General features: G+C 41.4%; 1 protein-coding gene across 2 annotated transcripts in view; it reads right to left on the minus strand.

Moving 5' to 3' along the window:
- The window catches only part of Tmc1 (transmembrane channel-like gene family 1), a 253671-nt gene that overhangs the window by 48442 nt on the left and 186832 nt on the right, over positions 1-18397 (minus strand). For both annotated transcript variants that reach the window (XM_006526640.4, NM_028953.2), the window contains exon 10: positions 454-596. In XM_006526640.4, coding sequence (XP_006526703.1) covers positions 454-596 — 143 coding nt within the window. The remainder of the gene's footprint in view (positions 1-453; positions 597-18397) is intronic.

The following is an 18397-nucleotide window of genomic DNA, read 5'->3' on the forward strand; positions in this document are numbered from 1 at the left end:
CTATTATCAAAATTACATTTATTTTCTCTGTATTACCACTAAAAACATTTCACATCTATTGTGTTTGCCTTATTCAATACCTTGAATTTAAAGAATCTAAATTTTAAATAATTTGAATTCACTTCCCAGAATATTATTTTAGTTGTCACAGGCCTATTAATGCAAAGCATAGTCTTGACTTTTTATTCAGGCTTGGGGACAGAGCCTTGCAAGTACTCTCCCACTGATTGTATTTCCATTCTTGTGTGCTGCCACCTTCTGACCCTGTGGAGTGAGTGCCCCAAAGACCTGTGTTTGTGTCAAACACTCTTGTTTTGAGGATGTAATCGGTTAACATGGGTGCTGATTCACCTCTTACACACTTACCATTCTCTAAACCTGAAATGGTATCAAAATTATACCCAGATCTCAAAATGATTCGAATTGATTCCATAAATTAGATTAAAAACTTACGCTTTGAGGACAACCAGGAAGCTGTATCCAATGCACATAATCCCCACCAGGAAGTAGGAAAGAGGTAGCCGGAAATTCAGCCATCCGATCGTGCGTTTATTGTCGTAATAGCCATAAAAGAGGACAGAGTACTGCGCCAGGCCCTGAAATCCAACAACAAAACCACTTAGCAGATGTTGTGAAGAGCAACACAAAGGAAGAAAAAAAATGGACTTTAAGAGGCTCTACCCAGCAGCTGACTCAGACAGATACAGACACTCACAGTCAAACAGTGGGTAAACTCATATGGAAGAATAGAAGGAAGGATTGTGGGGCCCACGGGAAGACCTACAGTGTCAACTAATCTGGACCCTTGGGGCTCTCAGAGTCTGAACCACTAACCAAAGAGCATATATGGGCTGGACCTAGGCCTCCCTGCTCATATGTAACGGATGTGCTGCTTGACCTTCATGTGGGTCCTGAACAACTGGAATGGAGGCTACCTCAAAGCTGTTGCCTGTGTGTGGGATATGTTCTACTAGCTGGGCTGCCTTGTGTGGTCTCAGAGGGAGAGCAAGTGACTAGCCTTGCAGAGACTTGAAGTGTCATGGTGAGGGTTGGGTGGAGACACACACCTGCTCAGAAGAGGGGAGAGGGGATGGGGGAAGGATTGTGAGAGGGAGTGACCAGGAGAGGAACAGTGATCAGGTTGTAAAGTGAATTAGTAAAAAAGAAAAAAAAATGAAATTTTAAAAAATAAATAATAAATAAAAATTTTCTTATAGAAGAAAAAAAATAAGTGTGATATTAATTTCGACTGAGTTCACAGTCTGACATTGTTTTGTTTCATAGAGTTAATGTCTCAGGTGTCATTTTGATTGACAGCTTCTTGATTCAGATGAACTTCAGTGACATGTAAATAGATAAAATTTTAACCAAGTGTAGGCTGTCTCCAAAGTGGAGCTATTACTGTAAAATGTCCATTGAGTTAAACATCAAAACAATCGTCATGGTACCACTTAAAGAATTTGTATAACATACATGTAGGGGAAATTTTGAACTGAGTGTCCATTTCCTGACACTTCAGACATAATTAGATCACTTCCCCCTTAACCATAGAGGCTGTGTCTCAGATATTTCTTAGCACAAGTAGCTGGTGAGATGATATTGGAAACAATGGGCATCCTTTGGGCATACTGATACCACTTCTTCATAACAGCCATACTCATCTGTACAGTACATCACCCCCCCCCCAAATTATCTGTCCGGGTACATCACCATCTCTTGAAGTCATCAAATGGTCCCCCTTCTTGCACACAGAACCTGGAAGTATTATGATGCTACTTTCTCTATCGCCTTTCTCTCTCACACTTTCAATCCTGAAGCATTCTTTCCATTACATCATATCACATATCCACTCCCTAGCTCCTGTCTCACATCTCTTTGAGAATCATGTAACTGTTTTGCTTTATGAAATAATTGGACAGTTTGGGTTCTTTTTTGTTTGTTTTGTTTTGTTTTGTTTTGTTGAAATCAGGTGACTTACTTTTGAAACTCTTACAAGAGCCAGTTGGCTATCTTCGATGTCATTTACATCAACCCAATGGTAGGACTGTAAGACCTAGCAGTATAGGAGGAGGAAATGGAGGTACAGCAACATAGAGAGACAAGGGAGAAAGTGGCCTAGATAGTAAGTCCTAGAAGGAGAATGAAGAGGAATTAAGAAAGATGACTTAAACAAAGATGATGGCTAGCTCAAACATGATGCTAACAAGGTCTGAAAAAACACACACACACACACACACACACACACACGCACGCACATGCACACATGTCTCAAATGAGTTTGGGGATTTACCTAGGGCAAGATGAGATTTCCTAATGCAACCCTGTAATACTCACTACAGTAACAGTAAGGACTATAGGCAAATAACCATCTGCTAAACCCCTCTGTACTCTATAGGTCAGTGTCTTCATTATTTTTTTTTAATCTTAAGAAATGGAGCCTATCTGTGATGGTTAAGGCTGTGGGTGAATGGTTGCTGGAAATCCTGTTAAATAGTTTCTGGTGTGTCATTGGATGTGTTTCTGATGAGATTAGCATCGGTATAGGTGAACTTAGTAAAGCAATCGCTGTTACCAGCATCTGAACACCACATTCAATGAGACGCTGAGTAGAATAATGATGGACAGAGAGGAAATGTGCACCCTGCATTACCTGTCGTAATGCCTGAGCTGGGCAGCCTCTTCTCAGCACGTCCTACCTCAGACTGCAGCTCACATAGTGAGTTTGCAGGTGCTTATGGTACTTGGACTTAATCTACAGTCTTCAGAGGTCTCTAGCTTATAGATAGAAGATTATGGGATGTCTCAGCCTTGATAATTGCGGATCAATTTTGCAAAATGATTATCTTCATATATCTTCTATATGAGTGTACTATAAATAATGTTCCATAGGCTTTATTAATTTTTTAATTGTGTGTAATATATAAAGACTCATATATAAAATGTAAACTATATTTCCATATATATTGGTTATTGATTATATACCTGACAAACCCTGACCAGTTCAACCTATCAGAATATTTGGAGTTAAACAATTCATATAAGCTTCTATTAAGGAGTAAGGGGGCTAATCTTATGTCCAATAAGAAATCAAATAGGGTAATTGGGCAAAATGCCAATGATACATAAATCTTCAAACCAGGGGACTGTGTGCTGGTGGGAGTTTCTGGCTCGCTCTTGCATGCTGAGTTGTTTTACATTCATCTAGTTGAGTTCTCTTCTTGCCTGTCCTAAGCCACTGTGCTGGTTTCTTTGTGTCAAAACAATGAGGACAGAATCTAATGAGACCAGACACTTGACCTCTGTTCAGTTTAAAGGCTACATCCTCAGCTCTTTATTTGTTTATTTTTTTATAAGCATGGGACAACACATGATGTTTTCTACACCATTTATTTTTCTCAGCAACCAGCCCTTACCCATTTCCTAATGCAACCCTGTAATACTCACTATAGTAACAGTATCAGCTGATACGTTTTGTCGATAATCTAGTAGTTGGTCACATTATTTCTTCCTATAGAACTGACTCGTGAACCCTGAGAAGCTGTCGTTTCTGGGTCCTGAATTCTTCCTCACCGGAATATTTCTTTCACAAGTATAAATTCTCTAAGTATAACATCCTCGGCCTTTCTCAAATTCCTCACTGCAGCCCAAGAAGCAGAAGCAAGTCTGAGGGTAGAGCAGCTGTGGTAAGAGAGAGCTCACGCTTGCCCTCTGGGAGCACACACTGGCTTTGTCTGCCCATGCAAATGGACACCTGCCCTGGCACAAGGTCTGGCTGCGGAAACCTTCTTTTCCATAAAAGATACTGCACTTTCACACCTGGCTTAACTTTATTGTTTCCTCTAGTTAGCTCACAACTTAGTTAGATAATGGAGAAGTTATGTACCACAACATTGCCCCTCAACTAACACATATGAATATTCAGTAGCTGCTACCCTGATTCATATTTTTCAGGTGAACAAATTCGACCTTAAAAAAGTTATGTAACTTGAGGCAGTTTTTCCACACACCCCATGCATATGACTACTGAGCTTCTCAATTCTCCTGCGCTTTCTGTCTCCCAAGATGTGGATTACATTAGCACCATATCTTCACAGGGAAAGAAAGAAATAAGACAGGGCATTATCATCAATCTAACAGGAAATGGTCCTTGGACATCTTATTTTTTTGAAAAGGTTTCAAAGTGTTTCATCGCCATGTCCGTAAATATCATAGACTGACATCTTTTATAATTCATAATCACAATATTATCAGGGCTAAGAAGACATTCTGAAACAGCATGAGAAGAGACCAGAGTGCATCAAGAGCAGCTGGCTAGGTCAGCACAATAGTTACTACAGGCAGCTGGCTCGTCTACAGCATGTTCCATTCAACATCCGTTCAAAGCTGTCACTTCCATAAATAGTAGATTGTACCAATGTAGGGGAAAGTCTTCTTGATGCTCATGTGTATGGGGCGAAGGGGGATGCAACAGTACTGGTTATTCACAAAGCCTCCTTCTATTCACCTATTGCTACCCATGCAATCAAGTGTGTACATGAGCATTGCTAAATTCAATTTTCATTTCAAAACTGTATCAAATCCATCTTAGGAGAATAGTGATGGTGAAATACAAGTTGAGAGTCCTAGGAGAGGAACATCCACCCCCCACCCAGCCTCGCAGTGGGAAAGCCACGTGTCTTTCCCCTCCCCTTAAAGGCTTTAAACTATAGCAGAGCACATCTGGAAGTGACCAAAATAGCAATGACTCCTAGGCCAGCCAAGGCTATATTCAGTTGCTCTGTTAGTTGGCCCCGGTTTCCCTGCGGGAGAATTCTTTGCTCCACCCCCAATCTGTGACAGAGACACTACAGCCACAGCCAAGCTTCAAATCAGCACAGAAAATCCTTTCTAGTTCTGGGCAGTATGTTTGTGTGTTGTTGAATAAAACCAGTCTTGAAAGCTGCAATTGCGCTGGTCCATAGTCACCCAAGTATCGCCACAAAAAGAGAGAAAGCTAGAAGGTTTTGATTATCTTGTCACTAGGAATTAACTTACGTGTTTATGTAATATTTACTGAGAACTTAGAATTTGGCAAATACAACACAAGAGATAGAGGAGAAAACTGGATTAATACCCTCCTTAAGAGTTCTGCATGCAAAATATGCACATTAGAAGTATTGGTGATTTCGTATAATTCTAAATAAATACTCCCTGTGAAAAGCGAAACGCTATCCCAAGGATGGTAAGATCTAAATTTCACAATTTTTAGCAGCTCATTAATTTATAGTAACTGCCAAACAACTATTTTGTAGGCCAAAAAAAAAAAAAAGCCAAAAAGCTACAACTTTTAGACAATGGAAGTGGGTTTTTATGAAGCATGCCACTGAAGTGAGCAGTTGTTCTGCAGGAACTGAGTCTGTCTACCATTTCCATACTGAGGTTTTTTGGGGTTTTGGTTTTTGGTTGTTTTGTTGTTGTTGTTGTTGTTATTTTAATCTTTTACTTCTTCCAATTAATTAAGAAGGTTGGGAGTATGAGAGAAAGAGATGGGCAAACTCATTTACTATCTAAAAGAAACAAAGATTGTGGAGGCTGAGAACACCCAACAGGAGCCTCAGTTAATGTCACAGAACAGCCTGATCCTATGGACAGTAGCTGGGAGCTACCCTGGCTTCCTCTGTGTTCCCACTGTCTTCCACTTCTAAGCTTCCTTTGTTCTTATGGAAATGCAGACCCCAAAACCTAGACCAGACACTGCAGGGCTCTTCTTTGTTTGTTGCTTTTGTTGCTAGCATTTTAATTAGCATACAGGGTAATGAGCTTCTCTGCAACACTTCATTGTCTCTGTTGTCTTCCCCAGCCCTTCCCTGTCCCCAGGTCCCCTTCTGTCTAGTCCTCTTTCTCCCCGCTGGCTCTTTTGCAAGTTCCATGTTGTTCGTCTTCTGTCCTCCCCAACCCTATTCTAAGACCACCTTCCCCCCCCCCCCCCATTCCTGGCCCCTACACCCACACACAAACATACACATATTTATCTTTCTGAGTCTCAAAACTTTGCTTAACAGAATACTTTCCAGTTCTTTCATTTTCCTCTGAATATTGTGACTTCATCTTCCTTTACAGCCGAATACAATCCCACGGTGTATAGACCCCATTTTTCTTACTTGTTCATCTGTGGCTAACAACAGTGACAACAAACACTGGCAAGGCTGTGGAGAAAGGACTCCTTGTGCACTACAGTGGGACTATAAATCCTTGTAGCCACTATGGAAATAAGTACAGAGGCTTCTCTAAAAACTCAAAATAATATTAGCACATGACACAGTTATCCTACTCCTGACATATACTCTGTGCCCTACCATGATGAGACTCGCTATATGGTTCTTGATGCATATTGTGTGTATTAGAGAGACGAAGCAGGGCTTAGTCCACAGACTATTTCTTTAGCAGATTAGTATCAAAGACTCCATTTGTCAAAGCTGTGACAAAAACCATTTGTTTGGTTGTCTACCTGTGGATCGATGCCCTTGTCTCTCTGCCTCCTGAGCAGGTCAGGGATTTCTTTGGCTTCTGACTTAGCCACATCAGAGTTTTATCTTTGGAGCATTTATATTTTTCCCCCTCCAACAAAAGAGAACATTTTCTTGAGCTAGATAACTCAAAGCAGGTGTTTAAAACATCTGCAATGTGCAGATAAATAATTTAATTTAGTTTTTCTATCAGCCTGGTATGTTATTAATAAAATATTTTACATGTGGCTGTCAAGAGGTCAGGGGAGGTTGTCTGGCATCTTAAAGGTAGTGTGTAGTAAGATTCCAAGTAGAATGTATGTGAATCCAATGATGGTGGGTTTTTTTTTTCATTAATCGCACTGTATCATATATAACTTGTGCATTTTGTAGAAAGTACTTGCATTTTCCTCCCCTTGGACTACCATGCCCAGATACGTTGTGCCCATAACTAATACTATGAGCCCTTAGCCCAGTGTCGGTGGCATATCTCATTCCATCATGATGATCCACAGATGAGGATTAACACATTTTAAACAGTTTCCCAAATTGGCTTCTTTCTCCTTTCTCAAGGTACCATGTTACCTCTGCTAGAAACCTGGTAATTTATATTGTTGTCCCATTTTTGTCCATAGCCTATATCCAATCACTAGCTAAATCCTAGTTTCTGCCTCATTTTTCCATTGTACAGAGATCCCATCCCTGCACTGCTGCCTTTTGATGGTTCCTCTCGTGACTTTAAAAGGTCATCATCTGATAGGGACTGGGAAATGGTTCAGTCCTGAAGGGTCTACCATGAGAGCACGAGAACTTGACTTGTAATCCCCAACATTCACACAAATGCTGAGTCTTGGGTTGAAGAGGTGGCTCAGTGGTCAAGAGCACTTGCTGCTCTTGCTGAAATCTTAGTTTAGTTCTTTACATCCATGTCAGATAGCTCATAACCACCTAAAACCCCAGTTCCAAGGAACTTAATGCCTTCTCAGTCTTCCATGGGCACCTGTACACACAAGGTGCATATATAGAGAAACAGGCAAACATATAAACATTAACAAAAACAAGTACATTTTCCTAAGGTCACACATATGTGAGCACATACACATGCACACACACACATACACACACTTATCATCACAAGGGTCTTCACTGGGTATCTCTATGTGTTTGTGAAATGCTTCAAGACCCTTCTGTGCCATCTCTTATCTCTTGAATACAGTCAGTCTCTGAGCATCCTGAAATTGTCTTCCTGGGCTGTGGCTTCTGCTGACTTTTAAGAGCCAGTTCTTAAAGAGAAACATTTTCTCAGGTGTTGGGAGCCGCGCCCACATTCGCCGTTACAAGATGGCGCTGACAGCTGTGTTCTAAGTGGTAAACAAATAATCTGCGCATGTGCCGAGGGTGGTTCTTCACTCCATGTGCTCTGCCTTCCCCGTGACGTCAACTCGGCCGATGGGCTGCAGCCAATCAGGGAGTGACACGTCCTAGGCGAAGGATAATTCTCCTTAATAGGGACGGGGTTTCGTTTTCTCTCGCTCTTGCTTCTTGCATTCTGGCTCCTGAAGATGTAAGCAATAAAGTTTTGCCGCAGAAGATTCTGGTCTGTGGTGTTCTTCCTGGCCGGTCGTGAGAACGCGTCTAATAACAATTGGTGCCGAATTCCGGGACGAGAAAAAACTCGGGACTGGCGCAAGGAAGATCCCTCATTCCAGAACCAGAACTGCGGGTCGCGGTAATAAAGGTTCCCGTAAAGCAGACTGTTAAGAAGGATTCAACTGTATGAATTCAGAACTTTTCAGCTGGGGAACGAGAGTACCAGTGAGTATAGCTTTACGAGGTAAGCCTGGCCTTGAACTTTCTAAGGAAATTCAAGACAGTCTATCAGAAGTAAAGTGGAAAATGTTTGGCCTTGAATTTTTTCTAGTGTTAGAAGCCCTTTTGTTCCTTTTCACATGTTATCAAGTGGTTAAGGCAGGGAGGATTCTAGAGGAAATTCAGGGCAATCTATCAGAAGTAAAGCGGGGAGAGAGAGTAGGAACAAAGAGAAAATATGGTACACAAAATAAGTATACAGGCCTTTCCAAGGGTCTTGAACCCGAGGAAAAGTTTAGGTCAGGTAAGAATACCTGGGGAGAGATTAGAAGGAAGGAAAAGGAAAAAGAAAAGAAAAAAGATCAATTAGAGAAGCCAGTTCTTAGTAGTTCTGAATCAGATGAAAAGGCTATTAGGGCCTGGAAGGCGCTCTCCCGAGCAGGTGAAGCCACTGGACAATAATGACAGAGGCAGGCTCTTGCAGCCTACAAGGTCTTATTGTCCACCCTAGAGTTGTAGATCAAGATTATAAAGGGGAACTTCAGGTTCTCTGTTCTTGTCCTCAAGTTGTCTTTTCTATATCACAAAGAGACAAAATAGCTCAACTAATAATTTTGCCAAGCCTACATGGCTGTTTTTTCTTCCTCTGATATTCCTAGAGCTGCCAGAGGGATTGGTTCTACTAGAAATGATTCTGATTACTTAATAATGCCTTTAGATTGTTGTCAAATTTTATCTACTCACGTAGGGGTAAACCCTCGTGGCGTCAGGCCATTACAGGTCTGACAAATGGATGTCACGCATATTTCCTCCTTTGAGAGAAATCAATATTTACATGTTTAGAAGAAACCCACTTAAAAATGGGATTGTGGTATATACTGATGGATCAAAAACTGGCATAGGTGCCTATGTGGCTAATGGTAAAGTGGTATCCAAACAGTATAATGAAATTTCACCTCAAGTGGTAGAATGTTTAGTGGTTTTAGAAGTTTTAAAAACCTTTTTAGAACCCCTTAATATTGTGTCAGATTCCTGTTATGTGGTTAATGCAGTAAATCTTTTAGAAGTGGCTGGAGTGATTAAGCCTTCCAGTAGAGTTGCCAATATTTTTCAGCAGATACAATTAGTTTTGTTATCTAGAAGATTTCCTGTTTATATTACTCATGTTAGAGCCCATTCAGGCCTACCTGGCCCCATGGCTCTGGGAAATGATTTGGCAGATAAGGCCACTAAAGTGGTGGCTGCTGCCCTATCATCCCCGGTAGAGGCTGCAAGAAATTTTCATAACAATTTTCATGTGACGGCTGAAACATTACGCAGTCGTTTCTCCTTGACAAGAAAAGAAGCCCGTGACATTGTTACTCAATGTCAAAGCTGCTGTGAGTTCTTGCCAGTTCCTCATGTGGGAATTAACCCACGCGGTATTCGACCTCTACAGGTCTGGCAAATGGATGTTACACATGTTTCTTCCTTTGGAAAACTTCAATATCTCCATGTGTCCATTGACACATGTTCTGGCATCATGTTTGCTTCTCCGTTAACCGGAGAAAAAGCCTCACATGTGATTCAACATTGTCTTGAGGCATGGAGTGCTTGGGGGAAACCCAAACTCCTTAAGACTGATAATGGACCAGCTTATACGTCTCAAAAATTTCAGCAGTTCTGCCGTCAGATGGACGTAACCCACCTGACTGGACTTCCATACAACCCTCAAGGACAGGGTATTGTTGAGCGTGCGCATCGCACCCTCAAAGCCTATCTTATAAAACAGAAGAGGGGAACTTTTGAGGAGACTGTACCCCGAGCACCAAGAGTGTCTGTGTCTTTGGCACTCTTTACACTCAATTTTTTAAATATTGATGTTCATGGCCATACTGCGGCTGAACGTCATTGTTCAGAGCCAGATAGGCCCAATGAGATGGTTAAATGGAAAAATGTCCTTGATAATAAATGGTATGGCCCGGATCCTATTTTGATAAGATCCAGGGGAGCGGTCTGTGTTTTCCCACAGAATGAAGACAACCCATTTTGAATACCAGAAAGACTCACCCGAAAAATCCAGACTGACCAAGGGAATACTAATGTCCCTCGTCTTGGTGATGTCCAGGGCGTCAATAATAAAGAGAGAGCAGCGTTGGGGGATAATGTCGATATTTCCACTCCCAATGACGGTGATGTATAATGCTCAAGTATTCTCCTGCTTTTTTACCACTAACTGGGAACTGGGTTTGGCCTTAATTCAGACAGCCTTGGCTCTGTCTGGACAGGTCCAGACAACTGACACCATTAACACTTTGTCAGCCTCAGTGACTACAGTCATAGATGAACAGGCCTCAGCTAATGTCAAGATACAGAGAGGTCTCATGCTGGTTAATCAACTCATAGATCTTGTCCAGATACAACTAGATGTATTATGGCAAATAGCTCAGCTGGGGTGTAAACAAAAGTTTCCGAGATTGTGTGTTACTTCCATTCAGTATGAGAAATTTACTAGGACAGCTAATTTGTCAAAAAGTCTTTTTCAGTATATGTTACAGAATTGGACGGCTGAATTTGAACAGATCCTTCGGGAATTGAGACTTCAGGTCAACTCCACGCGCTTGGACCTGTCCCTGACCAAAGGATTACCCAATTGGATCTCCTCAGCATTTTCTTTCTTTAAAGAATGGGTGGGATTAATATTATTTGGAGATACACTTTGCTGTGGATTAGTGTTGCTTCTTTGATTGGTCTGTAAGCTTAAGGCCCAAACTAGGAGAGACAAGGTGGTTATTGCCCAGGCGCTTGCAGGACTAGAACATGGAGCTCCCCCTGATATATGGTTATCTATGCTTAGGCAATAGGTCGCTGGCCACTCAGCTCTTACATCTCACGAGGCTAGACTCATTGCACGGGATAGAGTGAGTGTGCTTCAGCAGCCCGAGAGAGTTGCACGGCTAAGCACTGCAATGGAAAGGCTCTGCGGCATATATGAGCCTATTCTAGGGAGACATGTCATCTTTCATGAAGGTTCAGTGTCCTAGTTCCCTTCCCCCAGGCAAAACGACACGGGAGCAGGTCAGGGTTGCTCTGGGTAAAAGCCTGTGAGCCTAAGAGCTAATCCTGTACATGGCTCCTTTACCTACACACTGGGGATTTGACCTCTATCTCCACTCTCATTAATATGGGTGGCCTATTTGCTCTTATTAAAAGGAAAGGGGGAGATGTTGGGAGCCGCGCCCACATTCGCCGTTACAAGATGGCGCTGACAGCTGTGTTCTAAGTGGTAAACAAATAATCTGCGCATGTGCCGAGGGTGGTTCTTCACTCCATGTGCTCTGCCTTCCCCGTGACGTCAACTCGGCCGATGGGCTGCAGCCAATCAGGGAGTGACACGTCCTAGGCGAAGGATAATTCTCCTTAATAGGGACGGGGTTTCGTTTTCTCTCGCTCTTGCTTCTTGCACTCTGGCTCCTGAAGATGTAAGCAATAAAGTTTTGCCGCAGAAGATTCTGGTCTGTGGTGTTCTTCCTGGCCGGTCGTGAGAACGCGTCTAATAACACTCAGGATCTGCAGGTGCACTGAGCCCCATGAGTTAACAGCCCTCCTCTAGTCCTCTTCTCCTTTCCAGTTGGGAAAGGTGGACTGGCTTCTCTGCTTGGTAAACTGAAATTTCCTGGACTGGTTCAGCCCAAAGAAGGTCCATTCCATCTCTAGAGAATAAGCACACCTCAGGGTCAAGTGGACTAACTAATAGTTCCATATTAGTAAGACCATTAGGCTATGGGTCTCAAATTGGTCCTCTAATTAGGTCTCTGTAAGCAATGAACATGGAATTTTTTTTTATGGCTATCTGCTTCTCTTTTCCAAACAAATCATTCAAAACTAGGATAGGAAATAACAACAGTCTGACAGACTTCTCTTGAACCTGAACATTGGACCCATAAAGAAACAGCATTGTACTTTAATATGCCCAAAAGATGGATCTGATCATTTGAAAATGTAGCATTGCGTAACAACTGTTGGTTTTCACAGCCAATTAGACTGTAGCGTCACCATGGGCAGGGAACATGTTCGTTGCTTAGGCACTCCAGTTTCTCCCATTCGATTTGTTTGGCAATGGCAAAGTCAATAAAGAAATTGCTTTCGGTGATGATTAGCAGCCCTCAGTCAGAGTAAGCATCTTTAGATTGCCACCTAAGTCATTCATCTCTGCTTATTCATTTTAATAAATCACAGGTTATCATTCAACACCATAACATGACAAGTATAATCTTATGCTCAATAGTGTGAATTAAAACATCAAAAAGTATCTAAGAGACACTAAAGTTACAAAAAAAGCGCTAATTTGTCTACATCGTCTAAAACTCATATCTGAAAAAAAAATTGAGAGGATCTCAGTATTGGAAAGATGCTCTCCTATGTAGTTTCTTTCCACCGGCTGAGGAAGAAGCTTCTAGAGAGAGCATTTGCCTATACACGCACAAGGTATATAAGACTCTGGTTTTGATCTCTGGACACACACACATGCATGCACACGTGCATATATACACATGCACATACACACACTCATACACAGATACACACGTGCTTTTCCTTTGTTCTGCACATTGGAGGTTGAAAAAAAAGTCATATTAAGGAGTCTTTCTGGTTGATTGATTTCTAAATTTATAAACATAAGTTAGTAGGCTGTGGGGTTATAATCTAATATATTGGTGTTTAAATGTGCCAGGTGAATTCTGATTTTCATACAGTCCAAGTCACTGATCACCATAGACTGATGGACTGCCTTCCACTCTGCTCTTATGCAGCTTGCCCACCTTTATTCAGTTCCTGGTCCTCTCAAAATTTAAGCCTGATGATGTCATGACTCATCAATAACCTGCTTACACTACTTTGAGTTACTCTAAGGGGTAAAAAAAAATGTTCTGGATTTGAGAGGATCTCACATGCTTTCTTATCTCCCCAACACAAGCTACTTGCTATTCTCTTCTACTTATTAGAGTGTCCCACCTTTCTCAGGTCAGGACATCATGCAGATTCAGCCGAGTGCAATTCAAGGGTTATTTTCTCAGAAATCGCTTTTCCTTTTATTCACCTCTTTCCCTTACCTATGCCAGTTTCACCAGTACAGTTCTTCTGATACTAGATGTCTCTTAGTCTGATTGTTACTTTGTGTGTGTGTGTGTGTGTGTGTGTTATTTGACTGCTCTGCTAAGTTTTTATATTCCTGAAGACAAAGGCTTGGTTTGGGCTTTGCTCATCTTTGCTTAATGCCTGTCACCTGGCAAATGCTTATTGAATGTTTGCAGAATGATGCAAAAGGAGACTCATTTCTGTTATTACACACAAAGAAATAATCTTGTAGTCTTGATGTAAGTACAGCAGACACCAGCCTCCAAAGCCATCTCTTCCCAGGAACCCTCATCTTTGTCTACAATCGCCATTACAAGATGGCGCAGACTAATTGTTCTAACTGGTAAACAATTAGTCTGCGCTTGTGCTGGGGTATTTTTCCATTCCTTGTGCCCGGCCTGTCCCGTGGCATCACCTGGGCTGATAGTGAGCAGCCAGTCAGGGTGAAATACGTCTCCAACCCCTCTTGTGGTCTATTTAAGGACCGAGTTTCCTGTGCTCTAAGCCTCCTCCCCCAGAAGCTGATGATCTTTCTCTCGAGATGCATTAAAGCTTGCTGCAGAAGAACCCGTGTGTGTCCTGTGTGTGTGTCCTCGCTGTCGAGACTTCTTATCACATAGGAACAGTCTAGCCAGGTGTAGTTTGACTGAAGTAATAGAATCTGGTATTTGTTGCTAAAGTAAAGGAAGCCAAGATAGGGTGTGACATTCCCAATTCCACAAGTCCTGGACAACATGAAATCTAAAAGCAGACTAAAGAATCACTTTCACCAATTACACAGGTTTTAATGAATTCTTAGAGTAGCAGGATAAGAAACTAATGAACCAAGAGAAAAATTTAGGATGTAAAGCAGGGTTTCAGTTTTCTCTCTCCTTGACTGAACCTCTATGAGCCTATTGAGTAAATTGCACTAGATCTTGAGGAAATGAAGCAAACATGTTAGCCAAGGAGTAACATGCCTCAGATACTGCTAATCTGTCGCCGTGTGCCTGGATAACATTCTACCCTGTTCCATGTAGGCTATGAGAATGTCATCAGACACTCAGATGAGAAGACCCTCACCTCTTCCAGTCATAGAGTAAATACCTAAGGGAAGACCCACATCTCTATGGAAAGGGAAACTTACAAGCTTGCTTTTCTCCACAAGAAGCTTAGGAATGGGTCATGTCACCAAAGGAGGATTATGTAGGTCTGCTTACCTAGTCCTGGACTAGTCCTGGACTAGCCCAAACAATGGCTATGCCAAAACATGCATGTTGCCTGTATTTTAAACCTGTTAAAGTTCAACAATGGAGATGCTAAGTGCTCTGAGGAAGGTAAAGTCAATGACAGGCTGAAAGACTCCTTGGGTAGAGGTATGCTGCTTAGAGCTCCTTCCAGAGACAGCCTCCAGCTTTGACCCTTTGGATCCACCAGAGTACAACATGGTGCTCCATACTGAGTCCACATACAATGCATAATGCCAGTCCATTAATTGAACATATGGGACATCTATGATAGAACCAAGTTATGGTGGATATGGTGGTTTGAATAGGAATGGCCCCCATAAATTCATGTGTTTGAGTGCTTGGCAGTAGGGAATGGCAATATTCACAGGTGTGGCCTTTTTGGAGTAATTGTGGCCTTGTTGGAGAAAGTATGCCACTTTGGAGACAGGCCTGGGCAGTGTCATGCTTCCCACCATGATGATAACGGACTAAGCCTCTGAAACTCTAAGCCAGCCTAATTAAATATTTTTTCTTTATAAGAGTTGACTTGATCATGGTGGCCCTTCACAGCAATAGAAACCCTAAGACAGTGGAGCAATACAGATTCTCCCAAATAGTCTTTCCTCTTCCGTTTTTTTTAATAGATATTTTCTTTATTTACATTTCAAATGCTATCCTGAAAGTTCCCTATACACTCCCCCCAACCCTGCTCCCCTACCCACCCATTCCCACTTCTTGGCCCTGGCGTTCCCCTGTACTGGGGCATATAAAGTTTGCAAGGCCAAGAGGCCTCTCTTCCCAGTGATCCACCTCTGATGTATGGATGCTTTACTTATCTAGCTTTTGCTTCCTTCTCCTTTCTTCTCCATTAAGAATTTCCCTCAAAATACCCTCTCATGTATTATAGTTTTGTTGCCTATTTCTCAAGACTCTTAAAGCCATTTGCCTTTTAAAATTGACTCCCTGAAAATAAAGATGCATTTGAACTACTGAAATATAGGTATATAATTCTACATGGATGACACAAAAATCTCTCAGAGTGTGGTCAATACAATAAGAAAAGAAGAAACTGACATGAGCTGCATCCCAAAGAAAGCACCGTTACTCTGAAACGTTATTTAAAAGAGATGTTGACACTGGCTAAAAAAAAAAAATAAAAAAAAGAAACCAACCCCTATCTATGAGCATCCCCACTATTGCAAACCAAGGTCCTTTGAGGACAAGCTTCAAGGTGGGGATATGACAGAACCAGGCTTGAGATGAGATATTAAAGTAAAACACACAACTTGACAAGGAAGTCCACCAGACTTCAGTTAGAATTGCACTGTATCCCTTAACTATCTGTGTTGTCTTTGGCAGCTGTAAAAATATTAATAGCTTCTATCTTGAAGGCTGGTTATGAAGATAAAGTGTAATGTTAGATGTCAAATTTAATGTTTATGATTCTGTTATCTCTTCTCCCCTGACCTTTTAAAGCCTTCTTCTAATTCCCACATCCTTATGACCCATGGAAAATGGAAGGCAAAGTCGATTCATTATTTAGCCATCCACACTTTACAAGATGCTCCCAAGCGGAAAAGCTGGCTGCATTCCCTTTTATTCTAAGCATGTTTCTTCAATGCTGTGATCTCAGTGTCTGTTGTCAGCTTAAGCACCTTCTAAATTCTACCTTGCCCTTCCTTTCTTCTCCTTACTATGATATCGAAACTATGGTTTCTCCCCCTTTCCCCACCTCATCCTTGTGTCTTTAAGTATCCTGTCAACAGAGATATCTTCTTTGTTACCAATTGCTGCAGTGTGTATCTTGTCTCCCCTCACCTCCCAAAGCCCATGCGTTACACGTCCTCAGTCTGATACTGGTGGGATATAGACTCTAAGTGGAGCTGCTTGTTGTGAACATCAGAAAGAAAATTCTTCAAGGGTATTGTCTCTTCTTCCTCCTTTTTCTTTGAGGCATGAGGTGAGTAGTTTGTTCCACAACCCATTCCCTACCGTTGTCATCAGATGCTCAAAGCCACAGGTATACCTGACCTTGAAACAGACTCTCCAGAACAATAAACAAAATAAGCCTTTCCTCTATAGTAATTATCTCTATGTAAATTAATAATCTCTATATAAATTAATATTCTCTTGTAGTGACAGAATGATGGTTAACACAGACTTAAATTCATTTTTTTCTAATCCTACTAATTCTGGTTATAACATTGCTGCCTATTTTTGTTTATAGCATATATTAGATAGTCTATTTCTTGCAATTTTAATAAAATAGATTTCCCTCCTGAACAGTAAGACCTATCATTTGGTGCTCAATAAAAGGATCAAAACTATCTTGCTCTGTAGATGATAATTTGTGACTCTGAGGAATCATAAAACAAGTTCCTCTCACATGTGTTACATGATACTTGTCTACTACTAATTAAAGACATTGATAAGTTGAGGAAAACGCTTCCAAGTGACAGCTAAACTGGAAATGGAGTTCCAAGATTTCCGAATGAGGTTTAGTAAATTAGAAGCTACTTAGAACATCCCACTCACTTAACAGGCTTCCTCACCCTTTTTATTTAGTAGATTCTTCTACCACAAGAGGTCATACTTGCATCTGCTTTTACTGTTTTGTAAATGAAGACTTAAGGACTTTCTTTTCTTCCTTTGTCTGGGTAGAATGGTCTAGCTAAATTGACATGGAAAAAATCATCTAAGCCATGGTCGTCTATACCCTAGACCCGAGCACCTTTGTAGGAGCTGCCTTTGGCTACTTAGTGGGTTCTTCCACCAGCCTCGACCTCTTCTAGTCTTTCAAACCTCTAACACTAGATAAGAGAGAGTCAGAGACAGAGACAGAGAGACAGAGACAGAGAGATTGAGATTCCTCAATAAAGTCCAGGTCAGAAAGGGGACAATGTTATTGTTAAACTACTTCCTACTGATTAAAGGCATTAAGGTCCTTGGGACAAGCATTATCTTCATTGTCATAATTTTTTGTTGTCTTTGCACACAATTACTTAACAAGCTGTAACCATGAACAACTAACAACCAAAACACACCAACCCCATCTCTCAGGGCCTGTGCATGTATATACCTTGTGAAGAGGCCCCAGAATTCCAAGCATCACACAATCACAGAAACTACCTTCATCTGGCAAAATCACTCCCCTGCCACAGCACAAGGCAAACATAATCAGCTGTGGTAAACAATTTGAAGAAGCCCCATATCCCATACCTGGGATTAAAATGAAAATATATTCTTATATTTGTGTTTCTTAAACCAAAACTCCAGAATTGTCACTGCACAGCTTTTCTTTCTGGTGTGTCTTGGGAGGCCAGAAGGCAGAGCTATCTCTTCTCTGAGGAAGTGTGGTAGGATTCTGGACTTACTTTGTGATATAGAGAAAATTTATCTGTGAAGTCACATTCAGATGATTGAGTCAAAGACTAGGCAAGAAATGTAAGTCTGTCTTTGCACTTGAGGAGCTGATTTGGAAACTGCAAGTTTACTATTAAAGTTGGAAATGGGATCAAACCACTTCTATTCCTTCCCTCTGGGGTAGACACAGAATTGAACAAAGCCAATCAATTTTCTAGAAACAGCCACGAGAATTCTACTGAAAATTAGGACAGAAATGTTGCTGCTGCACACATGACATGGGTAGAAAATTTGATTAGGGCTTGCTCAACCAAAGACCCTGTTCTCACTTGTCCTCATGTTTAGAATGTTGGTCATGGGTTGGATAATTTCTACAATAATCCCATGTATGAAATTCTCCTATTTTCCTAATTCTGA

Source organism: Mus musculus, chromosome 19 (assembly GCF_000001635.26).
Source record: "Mus musculus strain C57BL/6J chromosome 19, GRCm38.p6 C57BL/6J".
NCBI classification, from domain to species: Eukaryota; Metazoa; Chordata; class Mammalia; order Rodentia; family Muridae; genus Mus; species Mus musculus.